We start from the raw sequence: 23843 nt of genomic DNA, 5'->3' as shown, positions 1-23843 counted from the left end.
ATAAAAAACCTATTTAATATAATTAAACAATTTATTTTAAGGTTATTTCAGTTTGTGTCTTTCGAAAGTTAGAAATAATTCTTTGTAGATATTTCAAACGTTGAGCCATATACTATATATTATCTGATCCATGCCATGCAATTTGAATAGCATCGAGTTGAGGTCAGGTTAACTGAAACTACATCCTAGTCCAAGTCTAGTTTATTTATGATAAAACAATAATTTTGATTATTCAAATACAAACGTGATTATCAAAAATCTAGTTCTATTAATGATCAATATATGTTTGTATACCCTCTAAAAAAAAAACAACAAAAATAAGTAATTAAGACAGCGGCCAGTCCCGTTCAAAGATCGGATGCGGTGGGCTTGTTGCCGTGCCACTTGTACGATCCATAGTAAATGAAGTTGTTCTCCTCGCACTTGCGATCGGCCTCCTTGGGTCCACGGGATCCATACAGGTATGGAATGGGAGGCGTGTGCTCCCGTTCGATCTTATGCAAAATTGGGGTAAAGATGCGCCACGCCTCGCGCAGCTCGTCGGACCGCACGAAATGCATTTGGGAGCCACAGAAGACGTCGAGAATGAGACGCTCGTAGGCATCTGGCAGATACGAGTGCCTATAGCGATGCTCGTAGGTCAGATCCAGTTCGGTCTCCTCGATGTCGAACGTAATGCCCGGACTCTTGGTCATCATCTTGAAGTAAAGCGCCTCGCCGGGCTGGACGCGTATGACCAGCTCGTTGCGCTTCGAGTTGCCCTCAAAGATGTCGCCGGGCACATCCTGATACTGGATGCGCACCTCCGCTTTGCGCTCATTCAGTGCCTTGCCGCAGCGCAATATGAATGGCACACCCTGCCAGCGCTCATTGTTTATGTTAATCACAGCCATGGCATAGGTTGGCGTAGTTGAGCTGTTGTTCACAGTGGGATCATCTAGATAGCCTGTGCGCTCGTCCTCCGTTTTACCGCTGGGATTGCCCACATATTGGCCCAGAACCATATCGTTGAGCTGCAGCGGCTGGATGCACTTCAGGACCTTGACCTTTTCGTCGCGTATGTCATCCGGATGGCAGCTGCATGGCTTCTCCATGGCCACCAATGAGAGTATCTGCAGCAAATGATTCTGCATGACATCGCGTATGATACCGAACTCATCGAAATATCCGCCGCGTCCTTGTGTGCCGAAGGGCTCCTTAAACGTGATCAGCACAGATGCAATATTTTCGCGGTTCCATGTGGAGCTGAGTATTTTGTTGCCGAAGCGTATCGTCATCAGATTCTGCACCATCTCCTTGCCCAGGTAATGATCGATGCGATAAAGCTGCTCCTCCTCAAACAGACTGGCCAAATGATCGCTAAGCGCTTTCGAGGTGACATCATCCCGACCAAAGGGTTTCTCAACGATCACGCGATTCCAGCCGCTAACAGAGATACCCACAAGGATTAATTTTGACAAATAAAGGATTTTCCTATGGTCTTAGGTCTTACTTACCGCTTTGACATGCAGTTATTCTTGATGTTCAACGTCACCTGATCATAGACGGTAGGCGGCAGTGCTAAATAAAATATGCGATTCGCCTTGAATCTGTTCTCCATCTTCTGCAACTGCTGGTCGAGCAGCTCGTAGCCCGTTCCCACATCATACGGGCCGGCAACATAGTTGTTCAGACTCCAGAACTCATCATATTTCTTCTGCTCACTCGATTGCACCTTAAGCCACAAATAATTTCGAATAAATCCCGCGAACATTTATAAAGTTCTATAAAGTTACTTACCTTCATGTATGGCTGGCAAAGCGCTTTAAGTCCTTGAACTGTTAGTTTTGAACGCGCATAGCCGCAAATTTTGGTCGGCTTGGGGAGCAGATCGTCGCGATATAGCCACCACAATGTGGGATAGATCTTCTTCTTGGCCAGATCGCCCTAAGTGTAAAAGAATCAAAAAATCCAAAGTATGATTTGAATTTGAATTATTCGTTCTCTGTTCCTCACCGACGCTCCAAATACCACAAATGTGTGCGGTATTTTACCATCAAAGTGGGTGCCCTCGCATATCATTGTGGGTGAACTAAGTGATTTGATGATCAGATCCAGGGTTTCCGAGCTCTGGGAGCAGTTGCCGTCTGTATTCAGGACAGATATTAGTTTTAGTAACAGTATTAAAACAATGACATATATGGAATCAATATTAAGGGTTCTAGCTCTACCTGCTGCTTGGCACTATTTGCCACAATCTAACACGCCACAGAGGTCAGATGTATGACTTTGAAATAAGGCAATTTGCGTTTATCGTTCGATGCGTTTTCAAATACAAACTGTGAACTGTTGGCGGTCGTAGCTTGACTTTCAAACGTATGCGACTGAGACTATATCTTATCCCCAGCTCATAGTTCTACGACAGATAGCTTGAGTGCTTAACAATTCAATAAGCAATAGCCACGAGAACTGAACACCGAACCGAACCGAACCGATCCAAAGTGGGGGAAAAGAAGACAAGACGAGGTGCAAATTGGTTGGTCGCGCGAATAGTTCACGTTAATTTCTAACGTTTTTGCTTCTTTTTTGAATCGGGAAGTGCATTAAGTACTCAGAACTATGCGTGCACGAACACAAGCATATATTATTCCTAGCAGAGCTATTGATATGTCTAATATGTGTACGATACGTTCAGAGATATGACGATCTACTATATTGCGGAAAACCAGAAAGCTGAGAGCAAAGACTTACAAGTACGTGCTCTAAGTTCTCAACAATTCATAATTTGAATACAGACGTCCGATGGTTGTGGCCCAAAACTAACCGTTTAAAAGTTGGCCACTATCAGCGAGCTTTCATGTAAACTTCAAATTTAACGTTAATAAACAAATAGGACCTGATCAAGTTTATAATTTGCAAAGGCATAACTGTTGAGTTGATATCAGATATATCGATAAACGGAACAAAATAACTCATCTTTCGACCGATGCACAAATGGTTTGCTTGATTTTTTTAGATTTAATTTGAAAACGGAGACTTTTTGGTTGATCCTAGTTCTGCTAACTTCAAACATCTCTGGATTTAAAAATCGCCCGCATATTATGATCTGCTCTAATGACTCAGTAAAGTGCTTAACATTGGACTTCACAAGGCTTTGGAATGGAAATTTGTACATTTAATTTTTGAAAGGCTTTTTATACAGGCACAAAGGCACTCACTCACGCACACAACCATGGCTATGTAAGCCATTGAGATACATATATATATATATATATATATATATATATATATATGTGTGTGTGTGTGTGTGCGTGTGTAATTATTTACGTGTATATTTTCAATGTCATTAACGTTGGCACATTCTCAATGTCAGCGTGCGCTCTCTTTTGCTCTGTTTTCAACTTTATTATAGAGAGGTGAACATTGGTGTTCTCTGTAGTATTTCTTTCGAGTGAATGTGCTGCTAATAACAAAAACAATAACGGCAATTGAAAATAACAATAACACCAACAACAACAACAACAGAGTCAGCTCGCATGGGGAGATAATTGCAGAGCGAGGTGCACTAATTGAAATTGAGATAAGCCGCCGATTTGTAGGTGACCCTTCAGCTAAATAACCCAATTTGAAGGGCGATCGTGGCGAGCGCTCTCCTCACTCACTCCCTCGTTCTCTCAGTGCAATGTCCCCAGTGACCCAGTCCGCCATACACATTTTCCATTCGTCACTCAGTAATGTACATACATACATCGATATGTGCATGCATTTGTATGTATGTAAATGTGTAGTGATTACAGGAGTGCATTACAAAAAAATTGTTACTTACCGACTTTTAACATGGCTGCTGTTGTGTGTTTTCCGTCTGTTAACTCTGTGTTGTTAGCTGAGGCAGTTGCTTTTGTTTACTTATTTTGCTTATAGCTTTGCGAATATATTTGATAATTTTTAGCAACACTTTAAAGATATCAACAACAAAAACAAAAAAAAAGCGCTTGCTGTGATTTTCTGTATTTTTGCTTTGTTTGTAATAATTAAGGCTGAAGCAATTTGTTAAGCTTTTGACCAATAATTAAAATAGAGGTCAAGTCCACAAAAATGTGATTTTCGCTTTGGTTGGCACACTCACACACACACATAAACACACACACACATAAACACATACACACATGCACTTGCACGCAAGCGCAATGTCAACGAAGCTTTTTTTTTATTTGATATTTGTTGGTTTTGCTTGTGGTTGGTTGTCAAGCCGCTGGCAGAGCCCTCAAATAACATACGATATGTAGCTTAACACGATCGCAGCGCGAATGCGAGTGCGAATGCGTCAAAGCAAAAGTACAAAGCGCACATGAAGCAGCAGCAGCAACAGCAGCAACAAACACAAACTGACTTAATATAACAAAAACAAGTAAGCAACGAAAAGAAACAAGTGAGACCGTTGCAGTCGGGCGTAACCGACCGCGAAATACTCTGATCCCTTAAGTAATACCATCTGATAATAGGTGCAGCACAACAGGGTCGGTGTCGCCCAGTAATACAAATCTTTGAGGAGGTTTTTAGTAATCTACCGTTCAAGTTTACCTCTAAAATTGCGGTAGATATTGGCTTTGTGAAATTTTTTTGGGGCGTGGTCGAAAAATATGTAGTAACTGTATCTCTGCAATTGCGGGAGATATAGGCTTTTACCGTTGTTGGGAGCGGGAGTGTAGGAGTGGTCCAAAATGTTTTTCCGGATTTTTGAAGGGTGTTACAATTCTGCACTGCAACAGGGTGTCGAAAAAAGTTGGATTCACACAGACAGACAGACATGCGGACGGATGGATGGAGAGACGGACAGACAGAACATTGCACAAAACCAATACCTAATATACTATGATACCTTCAATATCAGAGTATAAGAGCACTGAAACTTTCAGCTTGAATGCGGCGTCAGCCAGAGTGCTGCTTCTCTTCTGTGCATACAAATCACGCACACATATATGCAAGCAAATGCAAATGTGTGTGCGCGCTTAGTGGAGACATTGGGTAACCAGTGTTGCTTAGAGACGTTTTTTTTTAAATTTGTGAATGAATTAGCTTTATGGCTGCGATTACATTAACTTAGAGTGTTATACATTGCCTGTTAGAAGCGAACGATATCCCCTGATCGGATAGCTAGCCGGCACAGCGATATACTGGACGGCAACGGAACATTAATGTATTTTTTAGTTCTTTTCAACAAAAAAAATATTTTTAAAAAAACTTTGTACTTCCCTTAGCATAGGTATGCGAGTGACAGTGCTGTACAGCCTGACCGTAAATTATTCTGTATATTTGATTTTAAAAATTAACCACAATTTTATTACTTTATTTCCACTCACGTGCTCAGTTCTGGATTATTTTCAAAATGTTCATTTTTAATGAATATTTGCTACCAATGTTTTTATATACTATTCGTAAATTATTTACTAACACTGATATATATACGTTTACTCGAAATGGCTAAACTATTTTTCCGCTTACATTAATCTGGCAACTCTTTATACCCAGCAACTTTTGAGGGTTAGTGCGCCTCTATGATACATGATTAAATAAATAAACCAAGAATGGGATATTCAGCTAGAAAGTAATTATGGCGAAAAGAAAATAGTATAAACATACTTCCGATTTTTACTCGTGCAATTATATATTAGATAGATTGAAACCATTAGAATAAAAGCCGCATCCGTTAACGGTGTGCTTTATACACCGTATATGATAAGTGGATTTAATAATGTATATAAATAAATATGTCGCCGGAATAAAATATATTTAATATGGGATCTACAAAATACCTTCCCCTGCCAAGATTTCGCAAGTTTGAAGTTCCTAATTTTAAATATTTCTTTTTATGTAATTATTTTCAGATTATGTATAGATATTCGCACATGAACGGACAAAATATTTACATATTTGCACAGATACTTACAGGCGCATTATTATTCATCAAAAAGCGAATTTTAAGTCACAAATGCGACGTAAAAGAATAGTAAGTTTTTACAAATAAAAAAATGATCACAAGTTATTCAACTATAAATTGAATTGTGTCATCTTGTTATCTTTTTTATTTTATTGAATTTATTTTATTGGGGCCTATGCAGCAATAGCTTGAAACAAACTATTATCAATGCGCATCACTGGCAATTTTATTGCGCATCACTGATGAATGACCGAATTGTGACCGGATCAGTTGCTCGTCTGCTGTTAATTGGTCTATGACTTTTTTGTTTATTTTAATATGTACACCCTGGGTATTAATGTATTTATAATTTATTTATTCATACTAGGCCACAATTTGGGGACGTTTAAGGCCGCTGGATGTTGACGTACTAATGCCGATTGAATTGCGAATTTGCGAAACTGGAGCGGACTCACTCGGAGATATGATGCGCTCCAATTCATAAGTGTTGCGCCGATCTCCTCCAGAACGCCTCCCTATCCCGTCCATTAGAGCACCTTCAGGTTCAAAATCCTTTATGTGAGTATTTGCCTGTAAAATCGCGACTCACACTTTACTTTTGGATCGACCCCCAAATATTCGGTCCTTTTTCTATGTTACAGCAGGCATTAATATATTCTCTCTCTCTCTAGGGGAAGAAGGTGACGTCCGACAGGTGGCGCTGACAGTCACCAACCATTCGACGATAGATGGCGCTAATATCCGGATTCGTATTACATAGCAATAGACATGTATATAAATAAAAATTCTATGTGTACACATATGTTTGTTTAGCAGTTGTGAGCTGAATACACGAACTTTTTCTGACATCATCCAGTGTTTCGACGTTAATTAAATAACTCCTCTCGGCAAAATCGAAAGCTTCCAAGAGAGGATTTTGAAGTTTACTTTAACAGCTGGCGATTCACAAGTACAATTGTATTGTGTATTGGCTATATTTAATAGCACTTTTGACAAAACTCGCTTATCAGTGCCATTTCAGAGGCGAATCCATCAACAGGAGAATGAAATAACAACTGCAACAAACGGTCCTTGTTTCTTATAAAGTTTTGACCCACAAACTCTATTGATATGCAAACAAATAATTCCAAATTCCTAAAACGAAAAACAATATCTAGATACAAAATGAATTAAACGCACATTTGAATTTGTTTTTAAAATAATTATTCAATATTTATTATGTCAAAAAAATTTGCATTTGCATGTTTCGTTCGCTGTTTAAGTTAGGACAACAAAAAATTGTACAATTTACACATTAAGATTAAGAAAAAGGCGCAGCAAAACTAAAAAAATAAAGTACATTTAAAAAGGATGAAAATGATTCGTGATTATCGCGGTTACCAAATTTTTGCATATTTTTTGAAAATATATATTTCGCTTCTCGTTAAAAACTTAAATTGTAGTTTGCCTAAAGCCTAATTACAAAAAAAATCCTGGCGCATTCAAAGGTTTTTATATAGTTTCTGCTCGAAAAGTCGTAATTTGTTGAGTTGTCAACTTAATTCAAACAGTTATGAGAATCTTTTTACAATTTATGCTTAATATCAAGATTTATATGTAGAATTACATAAAAAAGGTTTAAAAAAAACACACATATATATATATATATATATATATATATATATACATATATATACATATATATGATATAGGCTTGCAGAATGTTTTGTAGTGTATAGCTAACAATTTCTTTTATATAAGCACTTCAGTTTCGAAACTAACAGCTAAACATTTAATAATTATGCAATTAGTTTAAAGATTTCTTTTAAAAACTTAATGATAAAACGTAGTCGATGCTAAGAACTATTGATATTTTCTTGAATTTTGTTTATGTTTTTTATATGCTTATTTAGAGGCGCGCTAAAGAAACGTGAGCCGTTCACGCTTCACGCATTACACATACAAAATACAAATACAATTACAATTACAATTACAGTTACAATTACAATTAGTGTTACAATTACAATTACAAAATACAAATACAGTGTAATAATTAATAATAAAAATAATTTGCGCTAATTTTAATTGTTTACTGGAAGCAGCGAAACGTGCGTGACGTTTGCAAAAAATCTATAAAATTATTTTCTGTTTTGTGTGCGAAAACTACGCGTACGCACTGTCATTTCTAGCTGAGAGGGTAGACGAATCCAAAAAAAAAAAAAAAAACCAAACTGCTCACTAATTCAATTTATATAAGTGTGCATATATATGTGTGTTTATATATCTGCTATATATATATATATATATATATATACATATATAAATACATATATATATATATATATATATATGCGATATATGATTTCTCTTGCGCTGTACAACAAACATTAAGATTAAACATTTAAATTACTATAATATTTACGTTTGTTTTGTTTTTAATTTAAAGCTTAATGGCTACTCAAAAAAAAAAAGTGGTGTTGTGTGAGTGAGTGGAGTAAGCAGGAGCAGGGGTTGAGATGAGTGGTATGAGGGGAGGGGGGTGGAAATGTTGAAAACTAGCTAGCTAGCTAGTTGGAGGCTTGCTGAGCTGGCTCGCTGCTCTGTTGGCGGCTGATGTCGGCGCTCTTTGAGTGCCATCGACACCATCACCATCATCATCATCATCTCGTCAACCGAGTCCTGCGTCATGTGCTGTGCTATGCTGTACTCCGCCTTCGCCTTCGTATTTTTTTAGGTGCGCTTATGTCAAATATAGATGGCCTCGGAGCCCTTGTTGGCCTGATGGCCGCCAGAGATGTACAGATTGTTGGCCGCCGGCGACTGCACGCCCTCGGACCAATCCGAATTGCTGCGCGGCGATGACGACGACCAGTGGCCAGGCGATTCCGGCGATGGCGTCGGATAGCTGTCCAGCGTCTGCACCAAATGCTGCGGCGTATGACCACCCGAATGCTGGCTGGGCGGCGTTAGGTACTGATAGAAGGCCTGATTGTGCTGCGACGACGGCGACAGCATGTTGGTCGATGGCGACGAACCCGACATTGAACTTTGTATCGAAGGCGGATTCATTTGACCCGAGTGAAATGAGTCTGTTAAATGGGCACAGATTAGTTGTTGGTTGCATTCGATAAGTAAACATATAAATATTATATTGCTGCTGCTCTTGCTTACCCGGAGATCCACAAAATCCATTCAAGTCCAAACCGGCTGAACCAAATTCAAGGCCTCCAATTGCTTGTTGTTGTTGCTGCTGCTGCTGCTGCTGCTGTTGTTGCTGCTGTTGCTGCTGCTGTTGTTGTTGTTGCTGTTGTTGCTGCTGCTGTTGTTGTTGCTGCTGCTGCTGCTGTTGCTGATGCTGCTGCTGCTGCTGTTGCTGCTGCTGCTGCTGTTGTTGCAGCTGCGGGGACAACGTTTGCATTATTGCACTGCTTTTCGCATTGTTGGATGATTGGGGCGCCAGCATGATGCCCATATCGCTGCCAGTCGGCGATATAATGCCCAGACTAACCGGCGAGCTCTGCGGCCCCATTGAGCCATTGCCGCCGCCCAGCAGACTGTTGAGATTGCTGCCAAATTGCTTCTGCTGCGTGGCATGCCGCATCGCCTGAATATGTGTCGGCGATGTTGGCAAACTGGGCCGCGACTTTGCCGGCGATGGCGAACCTAAAAGTCGGTAACGATTATTTAATTAGTTCACCGTACAGTGTACACTCGGTTGGTTGTCCAATTTGCTACTCACCCAGATAGGCGTGTGGCGACAATGCCAAGCTGCTCTGCACCGAATGCGGCGGCGACTGATTCGAATAGGGCGGACTGAGGCCCTGTTCGTGACCACCGTTGGGCATTAGACCGCCGCCCAGACCACACAGCGTATTGGTGCTGCGTCCGCCACTCAGGCCCATCGCCTGTCCGTTCAACATCTCCTGCTGAAATGGCGAGCCCATCGAGTAACCATAGTTCTCCAGCTTGATCATGTCCAGACTGTTCGCTGGCAGCGATTGCAGCGACTGTGCATTCTATCAACACAAAACCATAATTAGTTAGAAAACACAGATAATATAAATAATTAAGAGTTCTCAATCATATCATCTGCAGCGCGAGGATGACTGTATATGAATGTATATCTATGTGTACATCTCACTGAGTTTAACTGATGGTAAAAAAAAAATGTCTTCAGATCTTAGATCTGTCTAGATCGACTCGGCTGTTGATCATTCATTCATATACCCATATATATATATATATATATATATATATATATATATAAATAAATTTAGATATACATTTCGTTTCTTCAAATGTCGATTCATAATCAACAATAATTATGAATCTGAATCTGGATATGGACATTACGGTTGGTGTATTTACCTTAATGCAATCCTCATAGCTGGGCGGTTGTTTGGCACCGTTGTTGTTGTTGTTGTTGGGTGGCGCTGCCATTGCATTGGAGTACATGGAGCTGGTGTCGTACGGACTGGGAAGATTCAGATTCACCAGGTTGCCATTGTTGCCGGCTTGTGTCGCCGCTGCAGCGGCTGCTGCTGCTGCTGCTGCTGTTTGCTGCGGCGGCGGCGGCGAGTCGAGGTCAGTGCAAATCGCTGCCTGTGCAGCAGCCACTGATGAGGCTGTCAGCAGCAGCTGCGATGCCGCATTCATTCCGTTCATTCCGGCCTTTTTTGAGGCTGCACTGTTGCTGCTGCTGTTGTTGTTGTTGTTGTTGCCCTTTTTTGAGCTTGCCTTGCGGCGCAGACTGCCCATGTTGTTGACGTTGCTGCTGCTGTTGTTGTTGTTATTGTTGTTGTTGTTGCCACCGCCAGGTGTATCGAGTCCATTGTCAGGACTATTGCCCTCGATCAGTTTGGCCTTCTTGGCGGCCTTCTGTTTGGCCGCCTGGCTGCTCTGCTTGCCAGCTGCACCGCCCGCCGCAATCACCGTCGGCTGTGTTATCAACTGAGGCTGCTGTCCCGGCGGCGGTGAGCCGATCATTGCCTGCGGCGTCATGCTAATCATTTGCGGTGAGCGCGGCACATGCTCATCCAGCAGCCGGACAATATCGTGATGCAATCGCTCGCTGGCCACATCGCGGGGCAGGCGATCCATGTGATCGGTGATCTCGCGATTGGCAAAGTTGTCGAGGAGCGCCTTGCACGCCTCATAGCTGCCCTCGCGTGCGGCAAGGAACAGCGGCGTCTCATCCTTATCATCCTGGGCATCCCGGTTCGCATGGTGCATGAGCAGTATGTTCACCGCCTCCGTATTATTAACGGCAGCGGCCCAATGCAATGCCGTCTTGCCCGAATTATCAGCAGCATTGATGTCCGCATCGGCTGTTATCAGATCCTCGACCATGCCCTCGATCGCCAGGCGTGCGGCCAGTATCAGGGGCGTTGTCCCATCATGCATGCGTGCATTCAGATTGGTCGCCCGATTGCGCAACAGTATCTGAAAGACGCCCATCGCATCCGCAGCGACGGCCGCATGCAACGGCGTCCGTCCCGTATTATCCTGACAGTTGGCATCGGCGCCAGCGTCCAGCAGTCGTTTGGCCGCATCCGCACGAGCGTAGCGTGCAGCCAAATGCAGCGATGTCTCGCCCGTCTTGTCCATGGTGGCATTCAGTTCGGCGCCCTGCGCCAACAGATCGGATATCACTTGAGCGGTGCTATCCTCATTGTTCTCAATATCCTCGCCGCTGTCCAGACCGCCGCCACGCACAGCGGCAATCATGAGTGGCGTTAGACCGCACGGACCACGTGCATCCACGTCGTGCTTGTTGCCATCCTGGTGCGCCGGCGGCGTCATAATCGCCCGGACATCGGCCACATCGAGATGGGCCTGCGACCACACCCGTTGATCCGCCTCCTCGTACTCGCTGATCATCGTGTGATCGCTGGCATAGCCGACACTGGTCAGGCCGGCGACACTGCCACCGACCAGTTGGCTGCTGAGCTGATCGCCGCGCTGGCGCTTCGGTTGTGGCATATCGGATTCATCGTCCGACCAATGACTGCCGACGCCACCGCCAGCAACGCTGCCAACGCCGCCGGGCAGCTGATGTGCCTGCGACTGAGATAGGCCAACTTGTTTATTCAGATTGCGCATCTCCTGGCCATGCGGATCGCGACGACGCCGGGACATCACAGCGGCGGCTGGTGCACGGAAACCCTCCGGGAACCAGGTGACGCCATGTGCCCGCTTCCGATGTGTGCTCAACACCATGCCAAAGAATGCAAAGAGTATGAGGACGAGCACAATGCCGGTAATTACATATTTGACATTCGCCGGCGACTCGGCGCCCTCGCCCTCACCCGGACTCTGAACGCCCCGCACACTGTATATGGGATAACGATTGGCAAACGTATGCTTTGCGGCAGAGGCAGCAAGGAATTCGGCTGCCTCGGTGGCACGATTGAAGCACTCGGTGCACTTGCGATTATCAATCTCCAGATAGATCTGGATGCCCGTCTGTCCATTGCGATGCGTGTAGAGTATCTTGTGCTTTCGCCCAAACTCCGAGTCCTGTATGTCGGGCATGCGTGAGGCACCCTTCCAGCTGAAGATCATGTCGTTGCCCAACGCGTCCTTCTTCACGCGAACCGTGGTGCGCAGCACGTGACTCATTTCGCGCAAGAATTGCGCCTGCTCCGCCCGAAATTGTCGCACATCCATTAGCATGACCACGGACATGGCGCCCTCGGCCAGTTGGGGGGATTGCTCCGACTTCTCACAGTCGAGTCCGTCCCAACTGCACTCGGCATTGTTGCAGCCGTAGTCGCAGTAGCCATCGCCGTAATGCTTCTGACAGTAGGCATCATAGATGGCCGCACAACGCTTCAGCTTCTGTTCGCAGTCGCGTCCATCGTAGAGGCAGGCGGCATTGTTGCAGTCCTCGTTGCACTGGCCATCCATGAAGACGCGCCAGCACTCCGGCGCTGTGCAATTCGCCCACGGATTGATGCCCAGCGAGCAATCGTTGCCATCGAAGTTGCAGGCATACGTATTGCACTCGGAGTCACAGACGCCGTTGCTCTGCTTCTCGGGACAGCCACGTTTCTCGCACATTGCACGCTGCTGCTCCAGATCGGCGGCATAGATGCCGGCGGCGCCGTTGTTGTTGTTGCCATTATTGCCGTTGCCAATGTTGTTGCCGTTGCCATTGTTGTTGTTGCCGTTTCCATTGTTGTTGTTGCCGTTGATTAGGATGCCGTTGGAGTTGATGCCGCCATTGCCATTGCTATTGCCCGACCAGCCCGCATAGCTGGCATCGTAGATCTCGCAACGTTTCCCCGTCCATTTGCTCGGACAGAGGCAGTCGTAATCGCCTAGCAGATTATCGCAGGCGGCGCCCTGCAAGCACGGATTCGGCTGGCACTCGTCCAGCGTATCGATCTCGCAGTGTTGGCCCGCTGTGCCGCGACTGCACTCGCAGCGATAGCCGCCAGCATCGTCGATGATACAGTTGCCGGCACGGCACGGATTCGAATCGCAATCCTGGCCACTGAACTCACAGTTCTTGCCATAGTAGCCATCGGCACAGACGCAATGATGGCCGCTCTGCTTGGTGCTGCAGGCGCCTCCATTCTGGCACGGCGACTGCGCACAGAAGTTCACCTTGTGCTCACAGTGGCGTCCCATGTGGCCCGGCCGGCAGTTGCAGTGATAGTTGTTCACCAGCTGGACGCAATCGAGCGTGCCGGCATTCGAGCAGGGATTGCTGAGGCACTCATTGATGTCGCCCTCACAGCGAGCGCCGACAAATCCGGGCGGACACGAGCACTCGAATCCACCGACGCGGTCAATGCAACTGCCATTGTTGTGGCAGGCGCCGGGCACACAATCATCGTGGTTCAGTTCGCAAAGGATGCCAAGGGTGCCGGGCGGACAGCTGCAGCTGAAGCGTTGCACGAGATCGTGACAGGTGCCGCCATTCTGGCAGGGATTCGGTGCACAATCATCGATGTTCAGCTCACAGTTCTGGCCCTGGAAACCCTGACGGCAGCTGCACTCGTACGCACCCACCAGATCCCGACAAGTGCCGCCATTCTGGCACGGCTGCGAGGCACACTCATCGATATCCTGCTGACAGTAGCTGCCCGCATATCCCTGGCTGCAGTAGCAGACATGACTGTTGCCATGATTCTTGCATGTGCCATTGTTGCACAGCTGCTTCACACTCAATCCCTTGCGCTGTGCAGCATCCTGGCAACTGATCGTCTGCACATCGCACAGTTTACCCGTCCAGCCGGCGGCGCACTTGCAATTGAACTGATGCTTCAGCTGGCTGCAACTGGCCCCGTTCTCGCACGGAGATTGGGCACACCAGTCCACATAGTCGGAGCACTGTTTGCCCGTATACCCACTGGGGCAGTGGCACGTGTAGCCGTCGCGCTGCTCGTGGCATGTGCCGCCATTGGAGCACGGCCCCGAGTCGCATTTGTTCAACTTGTATTGACAATTGGCGCCGCTGTAATCGACGAGGCAGCTGCAGTTGTAGCCGTTGATGCCATCGACACAGCTGCCGCCGTTCAGGCACGAGCTCTCCGTGCAATCCTCATCGTTTGTCTGGCAATTGATGCCACTGAAGCCGAGGGGGCAGGTGCACGTGTAACTGTTCACATACTGATGACAGGTGGCGCCATTCTGGCAGGGCATGCTCAGGCACTCGTTGATGTCCGTTTCGCAGTGTTTGCCATCGAAGCCATCCACACAGAGGCATGAATAGTCGCCGATGCCATCCAGACAGGTGCCACCATTCTGGCAGGGAAACGAGGCACAATCATCCGTATTGATGGCACAGTCCCTGCCCTCGTATCCCTTGGTGCACAGACACCGATACGAGCCGGGCACATTCACACAACTCGCCCCATTGCGGCACGGCGAACTAAACGCACACTCGTTGATGTCCTCGTCGCAATAGCGACCCGTATAGCCCAGTTTGCAGGTGCACGAGAAGTCCAAGAAGTTGTGACTGGGCGTGCACTTGGCCTCGTTGCGACAGCGATTGCTCGCACATGGATCCAGCTGGCTCTCGCAGTTGAGGCCGGTGTAGGGCACCTTGCAGACGCACTTGTAGCCATTCACCTTGTCGATGCAGGTGCCACCGTTGGCGCACGGATTGCTGAGGCAATCGTCGATATTCGTCTCGCACTTGTGGCCCGTATAGCCGGGCATGCACTGGCAACTGAAGGCGTTTAGTTTGTCGAAACAGCTGCCGCCGTGCTGGCAGGGATTGCTGGCGCACTCATCGATATCCTGTTCGCAACGCTTGCCCGCGTAGCCGGGCGGACAGTGGCAGATGAACTCGTTGATGCCATCCTCGCAGCGACCATCGTTGACACACGGACTCGACGCACACTCGTCCACATCGCTGAGACAACGGGCGTCGTAGAATCCGCGCGGACACTCGCACTTGTAGCCATTGACCAGGTCCATGCAGACGCCGTTGTTGGCGCACGGATTGCTGGCGCATTCGTCCACGTTGAGTTCACAGTGCTGGCCGGTGAAGCCGGGCACACAGCTGCAGCTGTACGAGTTGATGCCGTCGATGCAGCTGGCGCCATTGTTGCACGGATTGCTGTGGCATTCGTTCACGTTGATTTCACAGTTCTTGCCACTTGTTCCGGGCAGACAGTGGCACAGATAGCTACCCACACGATCGACACAATGGCCACCAAATTGACAGGGATTCGATTCGCATTCGTTGATCTGCTTCTGGCAGAGATAGCCGGTGAATCCGGGATCACATGCGCACTTGAAACTATTATCGCCATCGATGCACTTGCCCCGATGGCACGGACTCGAGTCGCAATCGTTGATGTTGATCTCGCAGCTGGCTCCCGTGTAGCCGGGTGCACACTCGCAACTGTAGCCGGCGACGGAGTCGCGACAGATGCCATTGTTGCGGCACGGCTGCGATTGGCAATCATCGATATTGATCTGGCAGCGGACATCGGTGAATCCCAAAGCACAGCTGCACTTGAACCCATTGATCTTGTCGTGGCAGATGCCATCGTTCAAACAGGGACTCGACTGGCACTCATCGATATCAATTTCGCACTGGGTGCCGGTGAAGCCGGGCATGCAGACGCAACGGAACGTGCCCGGATCATCCAGGCAGCTGCCCTCGTTCTGGCAGGGATGCGATTCGCACTCGTTGATGTTCGTCTCGCAACGTGGTCCCGTAAATCCCTGCGAGCAGTTGCACATAAACGAACCCGGCGTATTCACACAGATGCCATTGTGCTCACACGGCGAACCCTGATCGCACTCATCAATATCCTCGGAGCAGTCGACACCCTTGTAGCCGGTGGCGCAGGAGCACGCATACGAGCCATTGATGGGACTCGTATCACATATGGCGTCCGCGTGGCAGGGATTCGAGGTGCACGCATCGTCCAGATGACACAGCAGTCCCGTCTTGCCTGGCGTGCACCGGCAATAGAAGCTGCCAACGCCATCGATGCATGTCGCTCCATAGAAGCACGCTGCCTGGACACAATCATCGATATTCTCGCTGCAATCGCTGCCCGCCCACCCGTTCACACAGATGCAACTGTACGTGCCATGGGTGTTCGTGCAGGTCGCCCCATTCTGGCAGACGGACGGACGCAGGGCGCACTCGTCCACATCCACATCACAGTAGCGTCCCGTAAAATTCGGCGGGCAATTGCAGCGATAGTCGTTGATGCCGTCCACACAGGTGCCGCCGTTCTGGCACAGATTGCCGGGGCAGTCGTCAATGTTCTGGTCGCAGTTCTTCCCCTCGAAGCCTGCAGATGGACAGAGAATTAGTAGTGAATTAGTAGGTAATTCAAATATTCCATCAATTGCTATGACTACCTTAGACTTAATCCTAAGTTGATCTTATCTATAACTTAATTATCGCTGTCAAAATGAAACAAATAACTTTCTCATTGGAAAACCTGACCGAACTATAAATTTATTTGGTTTTTATGATTGAACATTTATAATTTTTGGGTGAAATTTCATGTGTTTAATAAATTATTTATGCATTGCATACCATAATATGATAATATGCCTATAATAATAATGAGGATGGGCAGACAAATCTCCACTTTAATAGAAACACAAGTTTCGAGTAATGTGTGACAATAATTGCAATTGGCAATTGTGTAACGATCATGAGTATATTAATTAAACGCAAATAATAGGATCATATGGAAATGTGGATCGAGTTAAGATTAACAGAGTTTGCCATTAAAAATTAAACTTATGTTTCCAAGCACCCTTTTAATACCAACAAAAATACCAATAGCACTTATACATTGTGGCGCGGTCACACTGCCATCGGGAGCTTGTGTGCAAGTGTGTGTGTGTATGTGTTCAATGAAGTGCATAAACAGATTTATGGACAACAACACAGCATCATAAAATGCTTCAATAAACGAAAACGTTTACAGCAACAACAACACAAACAACTGGCCAGGGCATGATCAAAAAGTGGTTGCCAGGCAATGCGATGAAGCCGCACAAAGCGTAGAGAGCGCTTAAAATATGTTCGTACATACGTACATAATGTTTGTATGTATGCATGTATGTATGTATGCAGGTATGTATGTATGCATGTATGTATGTATATCTGCATGTACGTATCTGTTTGGCGGCGCATGCAGCTGTGTTGCACATGTTTCGGCAGCCAGATGGAGTCGGAGTATACTTAGGGCAAGAGGGAGGGTAAGATAGAGAGAGAGAGAGATCGCGATGAGAGAGCTCTAAGAGAGCGCATACAGGTAAACTGAGCCGATATCGAGAACAGCCGGCGCTCTTTCACAAATTCACCCCATCTCGCTCTTCAAGCAACTCTCCCTCTCTCTTTCGCTCTCTGTTGTACGGCTGCGCGCACTCTCTGAAGAGTTGCGCCTGCGGCATTGTGTGTATTCATGTATTTATGTACACACATACATATAAACACATGTAAATACATACACACAAGACAACAACAAAAGTAAAGCGAAAGAAAAAACTGCGCGACGCTGCGCATGCGAAGCGAATGAGCAAACAAAATGTAAAGAAGTAAAAAAGACGCTCGCATGCGCATACATACACACACATATATATATATATACATATATTGTAAGTGTGTGTGTGCGTGTGTGTGTGTGTGTTGTGTACAACACGTCTTTGGTTGTTCTTTCCCACGGTCTCATATCTGGCCAGGCAGCTATCTGAGTGCGCGCCAAGCAAACGAGCGCAACGAGCGTTGTCCACGAACGTGCTCTCTCGCTCGCTCCCCCAACCACATGCATACACACATTAACAGAAAAGCAGAAACACAGACAGAACCACAATGATAGCAACAACAACAACAACAATGGATAAATGTTGCTTATGCTGCGCGCCAGCTTCGTCAACAGCTCTTGCTTCGGCTTTCATTGGGCACTCACTCGGCTCGCCTCGATCGAGTTTTCTACTACTTTTATGCTCTGTGCGTGTGTCTGTTGTCTGTATGTGTGTGTCTATATGTGTGTGTGTATGTTTGGCTACGCTTCGGACTTCGACTTTGTACATTGCGCTTTACTTTGTGCCTCATTCGAGGAATTAAATCGCACTTTATGTACCCCGCCTTCACCTCTTGAGTCCATCATTGTCACACCACACAATACATGCTGCTTGCTCTCTCTCTCTCTCTCTCTCTCTCTGTCTGTTGCTTGTAATATACACATATATATATATAAATATGAGTGTGTGTGTGTGTGCATGCATTGAAAGCTTCGCGCGCTCTTTGCGACTCGGCTCTGCTCGCCCACAGCTTTTTTAATGGATTTTCTTGCTTGGTCGGTTTCGCTTCGTTTTGGTCTTAAAAGAAGGGCCCAAAACACACACACACATATACATACACATGCACACAAGCATATACACATGCTAGGAGCTCTCTGTCCTAGCCCAGTTATTGTCATTGCTTGTTGTTGTTGCGCTGGGCTGATCGATTTAGTTGTTGTTGTGTTTGCTGTGCACCGTTTTTTCTTCTCTTTTTTATGGGCATTTTTTTATTTTTTTATTATTATGATTATGTAGTTGTGTGTGTGTGTATGTGTGTCTGTCTGTTGGTTGGGGGACTGCAACTTGTTGCCTGGGCCTGGAATGGGAACTGGAGAGTGGCATTTTCAATGCATACTTTTAAAAATAAACCAAGGCAGGGCATACAACAACAAGCATCTGCTGATCTGCTGCACACATGTTTCACGCCACACACACACAACAATCGACGGTTACCCAGTCACTTAGTGGCACTTTGAACCCTACAGAGCAGCTGCTCCAGTGACTTTCAAACCGCGAGGCAAATGACACGTTGCAAACGCAAACGCAGAAGGCAAGAAACACTGCACGCTAGAATTATGCAGCCCACCCCATGCACCGGTTACAGAGGCATAGATAGATGCATGTGCCCACCATTTAAGTCAATTGGTTGCAACAATTTGCATGAGTTGTTGGTCCGTTGGGTCAACCGACGACCTGTGACAACAACCAAATGCATAGCAGCAATGTTGCCCAAGCATTTGGTCTTAACGTATTCGGTTCTCTTTGCGACAATTGAAATGTTTTTCAAAACTAATCGAATTCCTTAACATTTAACATTTATCATTTAGAAAGTTCGATTTAGATGAATACCGTTAGTATCAATACAAAATAATTTGCATTGAAATGGGTATTCTTCGATTGCAAAGATTGCTTTTCATGCAACAATGTTGTTCACTTTGGCTCTTGCCACCAAATTCTATATGTATCACAACAGCATAAGCTTCATTTAAATAATTGGCTATTTATTAAATATATGTAAATATCAATGTCTTTTTCGATTTTCTCTTTGTTTCCAATGCCATAAAATTCAAATGTTGAGCATAATCGATAAGTGCAACGGCGACTATCGACCAATGTGTGTCTGTGTGTGTGTGAGGTTCTTCTGAGTCATGACTCGCCACGAGCCAAATGGTGGCCCAAGCTTGAATTGCATCTCAACTGTTGCTGCTGCCCACGCGGGGACCAAACTCGTTTGCAAGCTTGACTCGAGATGGCCTCCCCCGCCCTCTCCACATCTCCCCTTGGCAGCCCGTTGACCAGACCATTTTATGCGCGAGTTTGCCTCGCATTATTCATATTTCTCCAAGACGAGAAAAACGCATCCCATTTGGTCAGCATTGAATCATGAGCCTCGGCTCCTCTGTTCCCCTCTCCCCCACCAGCTCGCTATCTCATTGTGTCTTATGTTTTATTTTGGAATTGTGCATGACCTCCTTAGGGCGTAACTGTGCTTAAGCACATCGCAACAAAAACCAAAAAAAAAAAAAAATTAAGAAACAAACAAGCAACAACATCCAACATCCAACAGCATCCCATCCTATCCCATCGTCCATGGTACATTGGAGTTAACTGTGAGCCGTTGCTGATTTATTTGTAATTTGCTTGGCCAGCAGAGCAAATTAAGCCAGCGCTCGATTTGGATGCCTTTGACTGACTCTCGACTCTCTACTCTCAAGTTGATTTGACTGGCCTTCCCGGATCCTGCAGCTGGGTGGGGTAGCAGGGTGTGATAGCTAGCGAGAGGAGGACGGAGGAGGGAGGATCGAATAAAGGGGGATTGGCAAGGTACGCTGCTGCTGCTGCTGCTGTTGCTGGGAAAACAAGTTGCAGACCAGCGAGTCAGCGAGCAGCTTTTGTTATGCCTTTTTTGTGCCGCCCGTTTTGCATAATGAGTGCAACTCCGCCCCTCCTTCCAACAACAACAGCAACAACCACAATTCCCATTGGCATCTCCCGCGCTACCAACGTGATGTCCACAGGGCGCTTCGTGTCGTGTCGACTGGTTTGCTATTGCTGTTGTTCTTGCTGTTGTTGTTGTTGTTGTATTGTTGCTGTTGTAATTTCTGTTGCCCAACATTGGCACAAAAGGCGTTATAACATTTCCATTGCATTATTTCATTTTGTTTTGTTTTGTTTTTTTTTCTCACTTTTTTGTGTTTGTTTCTATTGTCTGCATCTTGAAAATTCCTTTCAGTTTATTGTTGTTGTTCTTGTTGTTGTTGTTGTAGTTGTTTCATTATTGGTTCGTTCCGTTCAATAAAATGGCCGCCTTTGGTCACACTTTCGCACGCTCAGTCACAGCGCAGCTCAGCCCAGCTCAGCTGAGCTCATTAGAATTTTTGATTGGGCGCAATTAAAAATAGGGGCCACTCCTACCAAAGCCCAATCTGCAACTGTGCCCCCGCTCTGCCGTCCTCGCTGCAATTGGCGACCGTTCGCACCGAGCTGCACTACAATGTAATTCATTTCAATTGATGTGAATTAAATGAAAATTGCAAACACACACACACACACACACACACACACACACACACACACACAACACACACACACACAACACACACACACACACACACACAACACACACACACACACTTAAATGCCTTCATAAATATGTATGTATTAAGTATGTAAATGTGGGCAATTTACATGTCTATATTAAATGGGCGACAATTGTCAGTGCTGTGAAGCAGGGGGAGGGGAAAGGGGTGCAAAATGGTCACTTGGCATTCGGTTAAAGCAGTTGACGTTGCCACTTTCAAAAACGGCATTCGATATCGCACAAAGTAATATCGATTATAATATACTAAACAATCGCAGTCAAATTTACATAATAAATGCATTTGCACATGACTTGCAACAAATGCACATATCTACGCATATGTGTATATGTATATGTATGTGTATGTGTGCGCAATACTGATATGGATAATGCACAAAAAAGAAGAGGAAGAAACAGAAAAAGAAAAAGAAAAAGAGGAAGTCTATGCAAAGTAGTAATAAGATTCTAAGAAGAATCATTATTTGAATAATAATTTTAAAAAAGAAAGCCCTTCGTACGTATTAGAAATGATATGCTATGCATAAAGATAATCGTATCGATATCGATAAATAATTGTCATTGAAAATGTAAAGTCATCGTAGGCCTTGAGTTTTATGTGAAATCTTTGGTTGTCAGACAGTAAAGGGCTGACCAATTATTTTACTTCAATCCGATTTTCTATACAGCTCACAGCTTGTGGTTCGTTTTGTAAATATCTTTGTTTTAAATATATATTTCTCTTGTAATATACATGGAGATTGTGCTAGTTCATAGCTTTGTGCAGTATGAATAAAAGGTCGAGACGAACTGCCAGATAATCAGTCTTCAGATCTGCGCGATTGGCCAGTCCGCACCGATCTTCTCTGGTAATCATCGCATCGTCTCCCTTCCCTGTGGACACCTCTTCGAAGAGGAGTGCATTGTGAATTGGTTGGGGCACAAGGAGGAATGCCCCAAATGCGGAGATGAATGCAAGTCTGATGAAGTGCGTCGAATCCTATTTTATTAGCCACCTCAATGAATTACCATTATTCAGTTTCTCAACAAAAAATAAATGGCTTCAATTATATTATTATTAAGTTTGAGTTGAGACATCTCTGTATCCTTACTAATTTCTATAAATATATATTGTGGTTCAATTGACTTTTACCCATTGTTATTGCAACGCAACTCGATTGCTATTTCTTTATATGTGATGCCCTACAAAGTAAGCAAGAATGCATCGATTGACTTCTAGTGGCGAGATGCTCCATTTCCCTTGGTTTTGCTTCTGATATGCGCCACAAATTGATAAAACTAATTCGGATTAGGATATGATAGCAATATATCGATTGCAATGGAGGATACCGAGTTGCAAAGCAAGCAACTGCTAAAGAAATCACACTTAAACCAAACCGAACTTAAACGATAAACTAGTAATAATATTGCTTTATATGTTTACATGTATGATTTCACTTACCACGTGGACATTTGCAATCGTAGGTGAGTCCGTTGGCGCGGCATGTGCCACCGTTTTGGCAGGGTGACGGCGAGCAGGGTTTGTACTTGGTGTCGCAATCCTTGCCCGTGTAGCCAGCGGGACACATGCATCTGCAGGGTGTGAAGAAGTGTAGAGTTATTAGGAGTGTAAATAGAACGATGCACCAAAGGCAATTCAAAGGAGACTGCATTGCCATCCAACAGCTAATTGTGCAACGTGCAGCGATGAAACAATGAAACGTGCAACTTCTGTTCGAGCGAAATGTGTGCCTTGTGATGGACTTGGTTGTGGCATGCGCCTCTGTGCTCGTCCAGCTGCTAATCTACAAATATCTCTTTGCTCTACCCTAAGCCTGATCTCTCTTTTCTCTCATCTATCGCTTGCTCTCTCACTCTCTCTCTCTCTCTCTCTCTCTCTATTGGTCTCTCTCTGCCTCTCTGTCTTCTCGTTGATTGTTTGTTGCCCACAATTGCTCAGAGTTGGTGGCATTAACCGGTTTTATGGGGCTGGGTACACAGGGCCGCAACAATATAATACCCAATATGTACAACAGTGCTGATAGCTAGTATTTTCTTCTTCTTCTACTTCTTGTTATTCATATACTCGTATGTATATGGTCTTATTATTATTATTATTATTATTATTATTATTATTATTATTCTTTATTTTTATTGTTATTGTTATTTGTTTATTTTTAATGGTGCTTTTCTTTCTCTCTTTGCGTCTCTCTTTGTTGGTGTACTTTGATTTTTGGCCACAATTCCCTCAAATTGTTTATGTTATACATTTATAACAAAACAGCAACAGCAACATCAACAATAACTCAGAGCATAAGACAGAAACGTGGAAGAGTGCAACGTTTTTCGAGAACTACTGAGCTATGTAGAATTGAGAGAACTGTTCAAACTGGTTAAGCATTGGTCGCCGTAAAAGGCAGCTGTTACCCCTTTCTTGCAACCATCCCCCCCACCATCCCCATCCCCATCCCCCTAACTCGAACTCTTAACCGCCTACCCCCTTTGGCTAATACACTCTGCTGCCTGAAGGCGGCCACTAATTAAGACCATTAAGAGCATTTAATTAAATTAAACAATTAAAACGCTTAA

The 23843-nt window shown here is 45.1% G+C and overlaps 2 protein-coding genes and 1 long non-coding RNA gene across 5 annotated transcripts in view; 1 reads left to right on the top strand and 2 right to left on the bottom strand.

Annotated features, from left to right (window-relative positions):
- Positions 1-183: 183 nt before the first annotated feature.
- Positions 184-4361, bottom strand: LOC6564857 (glucose-6-phosphate 1-dehydrogenase). Of its 2 annotated transcripts, none has more exons than XM_001991061.3 (5): positions 3806-4361; positions 1996-2126; positions 1780-1926; positions 1497-1714; positions 184-1425 (listed from the first exon to the last, which is right to left on the bottom strand). In XM_001991061.3, the coding sequence occupies exons 1-5, from the start codon at positions 3816-3818 to the stop codon at positions 348-350; spliced, it is 1587 nt and encodes a 528-aa protein (XP_001991097.1). In that variant the 5' UTR covers positions 3819-4361; the 3' UTR covers positions 184-347. The 2 variants fall into 2 exon arrangements, with proteins under 2 accessions (XP_001991097.1, XP_032594396.1); XM_032738505.2 differs by lacking the exon at positions 3806-4361 and adding an exon at positions 2211-2320.
- Positions 4362-5898: 1537 nt separating this feature from the next.
- LOC116805577 lies at positions 5899-6745 on the top strand. 2 transcript variants are annotated; one of them, XR_006246729.1, is made up of 3 exons: positions 5899-5986; positions 6285-6475; positions 6589-6745. It is a non-coding gene; the product is annotated as an uncharacterized LOC116805577 (long non-coding RNA). The 2 variants fall into 2 exon arrangements; XR_004365260.2 differs by lacking the exon at positions 5899-5986 and having other exon boundaries at positions 6092-6475.
- Positions 6746-8251: 1506 nt separating this feature from the next.
- The window catches only part of LOC6564692 (neurogenic locus Notch protein), a 45291-nt gene continuing 29699 nt past the window's right edge, over positions 8252-23843 (bottom strand). The window contains exons 5-10 of the mRNA XM_043216059.1: positions 22717-22847; positions 10265-16665; positions 9636-9912; positions 9197-9559; positions 9068-9127; positions 8252-8985 (exon numbers count right to left, since the gene is read on the bottom strand). Of these exons, the coding sequence (XP_043071994.1) occupies positions 8642-8985; positions 9068-9127; positions 9197-9559; positions 9636-9912; positions 10265-16665; positions 22717-22847 (7576 nt within the window). The 3' untranslated portion in view covers positions 8252-8641. The remainder of the gene's footprint in view (positions 8986-9067; positions 9128-9196; positions 9560-9635; positions 9913-10264; positions 16666-22716; positions 22848-23843) is intronic.

This window comes from Drosophila grimshawi, unplaced genomic scaffold (assembly GCF_018153295.1).
Source record: "Drosophila grimshawi isolate 15287-2541.00 unplaced genomic scaffold, ASM1815329v1 contig_1006, whole genome shotgun sequence".
Lineage (NCBI taxonomy): Eukaryota > Metazoa > Arthropoda > Insecta > Diptera > Drosophilidae > Drosophila > Drosophila grimshawi.
This window is presented reverse-complemented; position numbering and strand designations above follow the sequence as displayed.

Excerpts from the sequence above, each read along its gene's own strand:
- LOC6564857 (XM_001991061.3), bottom strand. Across the intron at positions 1,715-1,779 it reads TTTGCCAGCCATACATGAAG|GTGCAATCGAGTGAGCAGAA; the intron begins GTAAGTAACTTT and ends TTGTGGCTTAAG. Across the intron at positions 1,426-1,496 it reads AATAACTGCATGTCAAAGCG|CGGCTGGAATCGCGTGATCG; the intron begins GTAAGTAAGACC and ends TATCTCTGTTAG.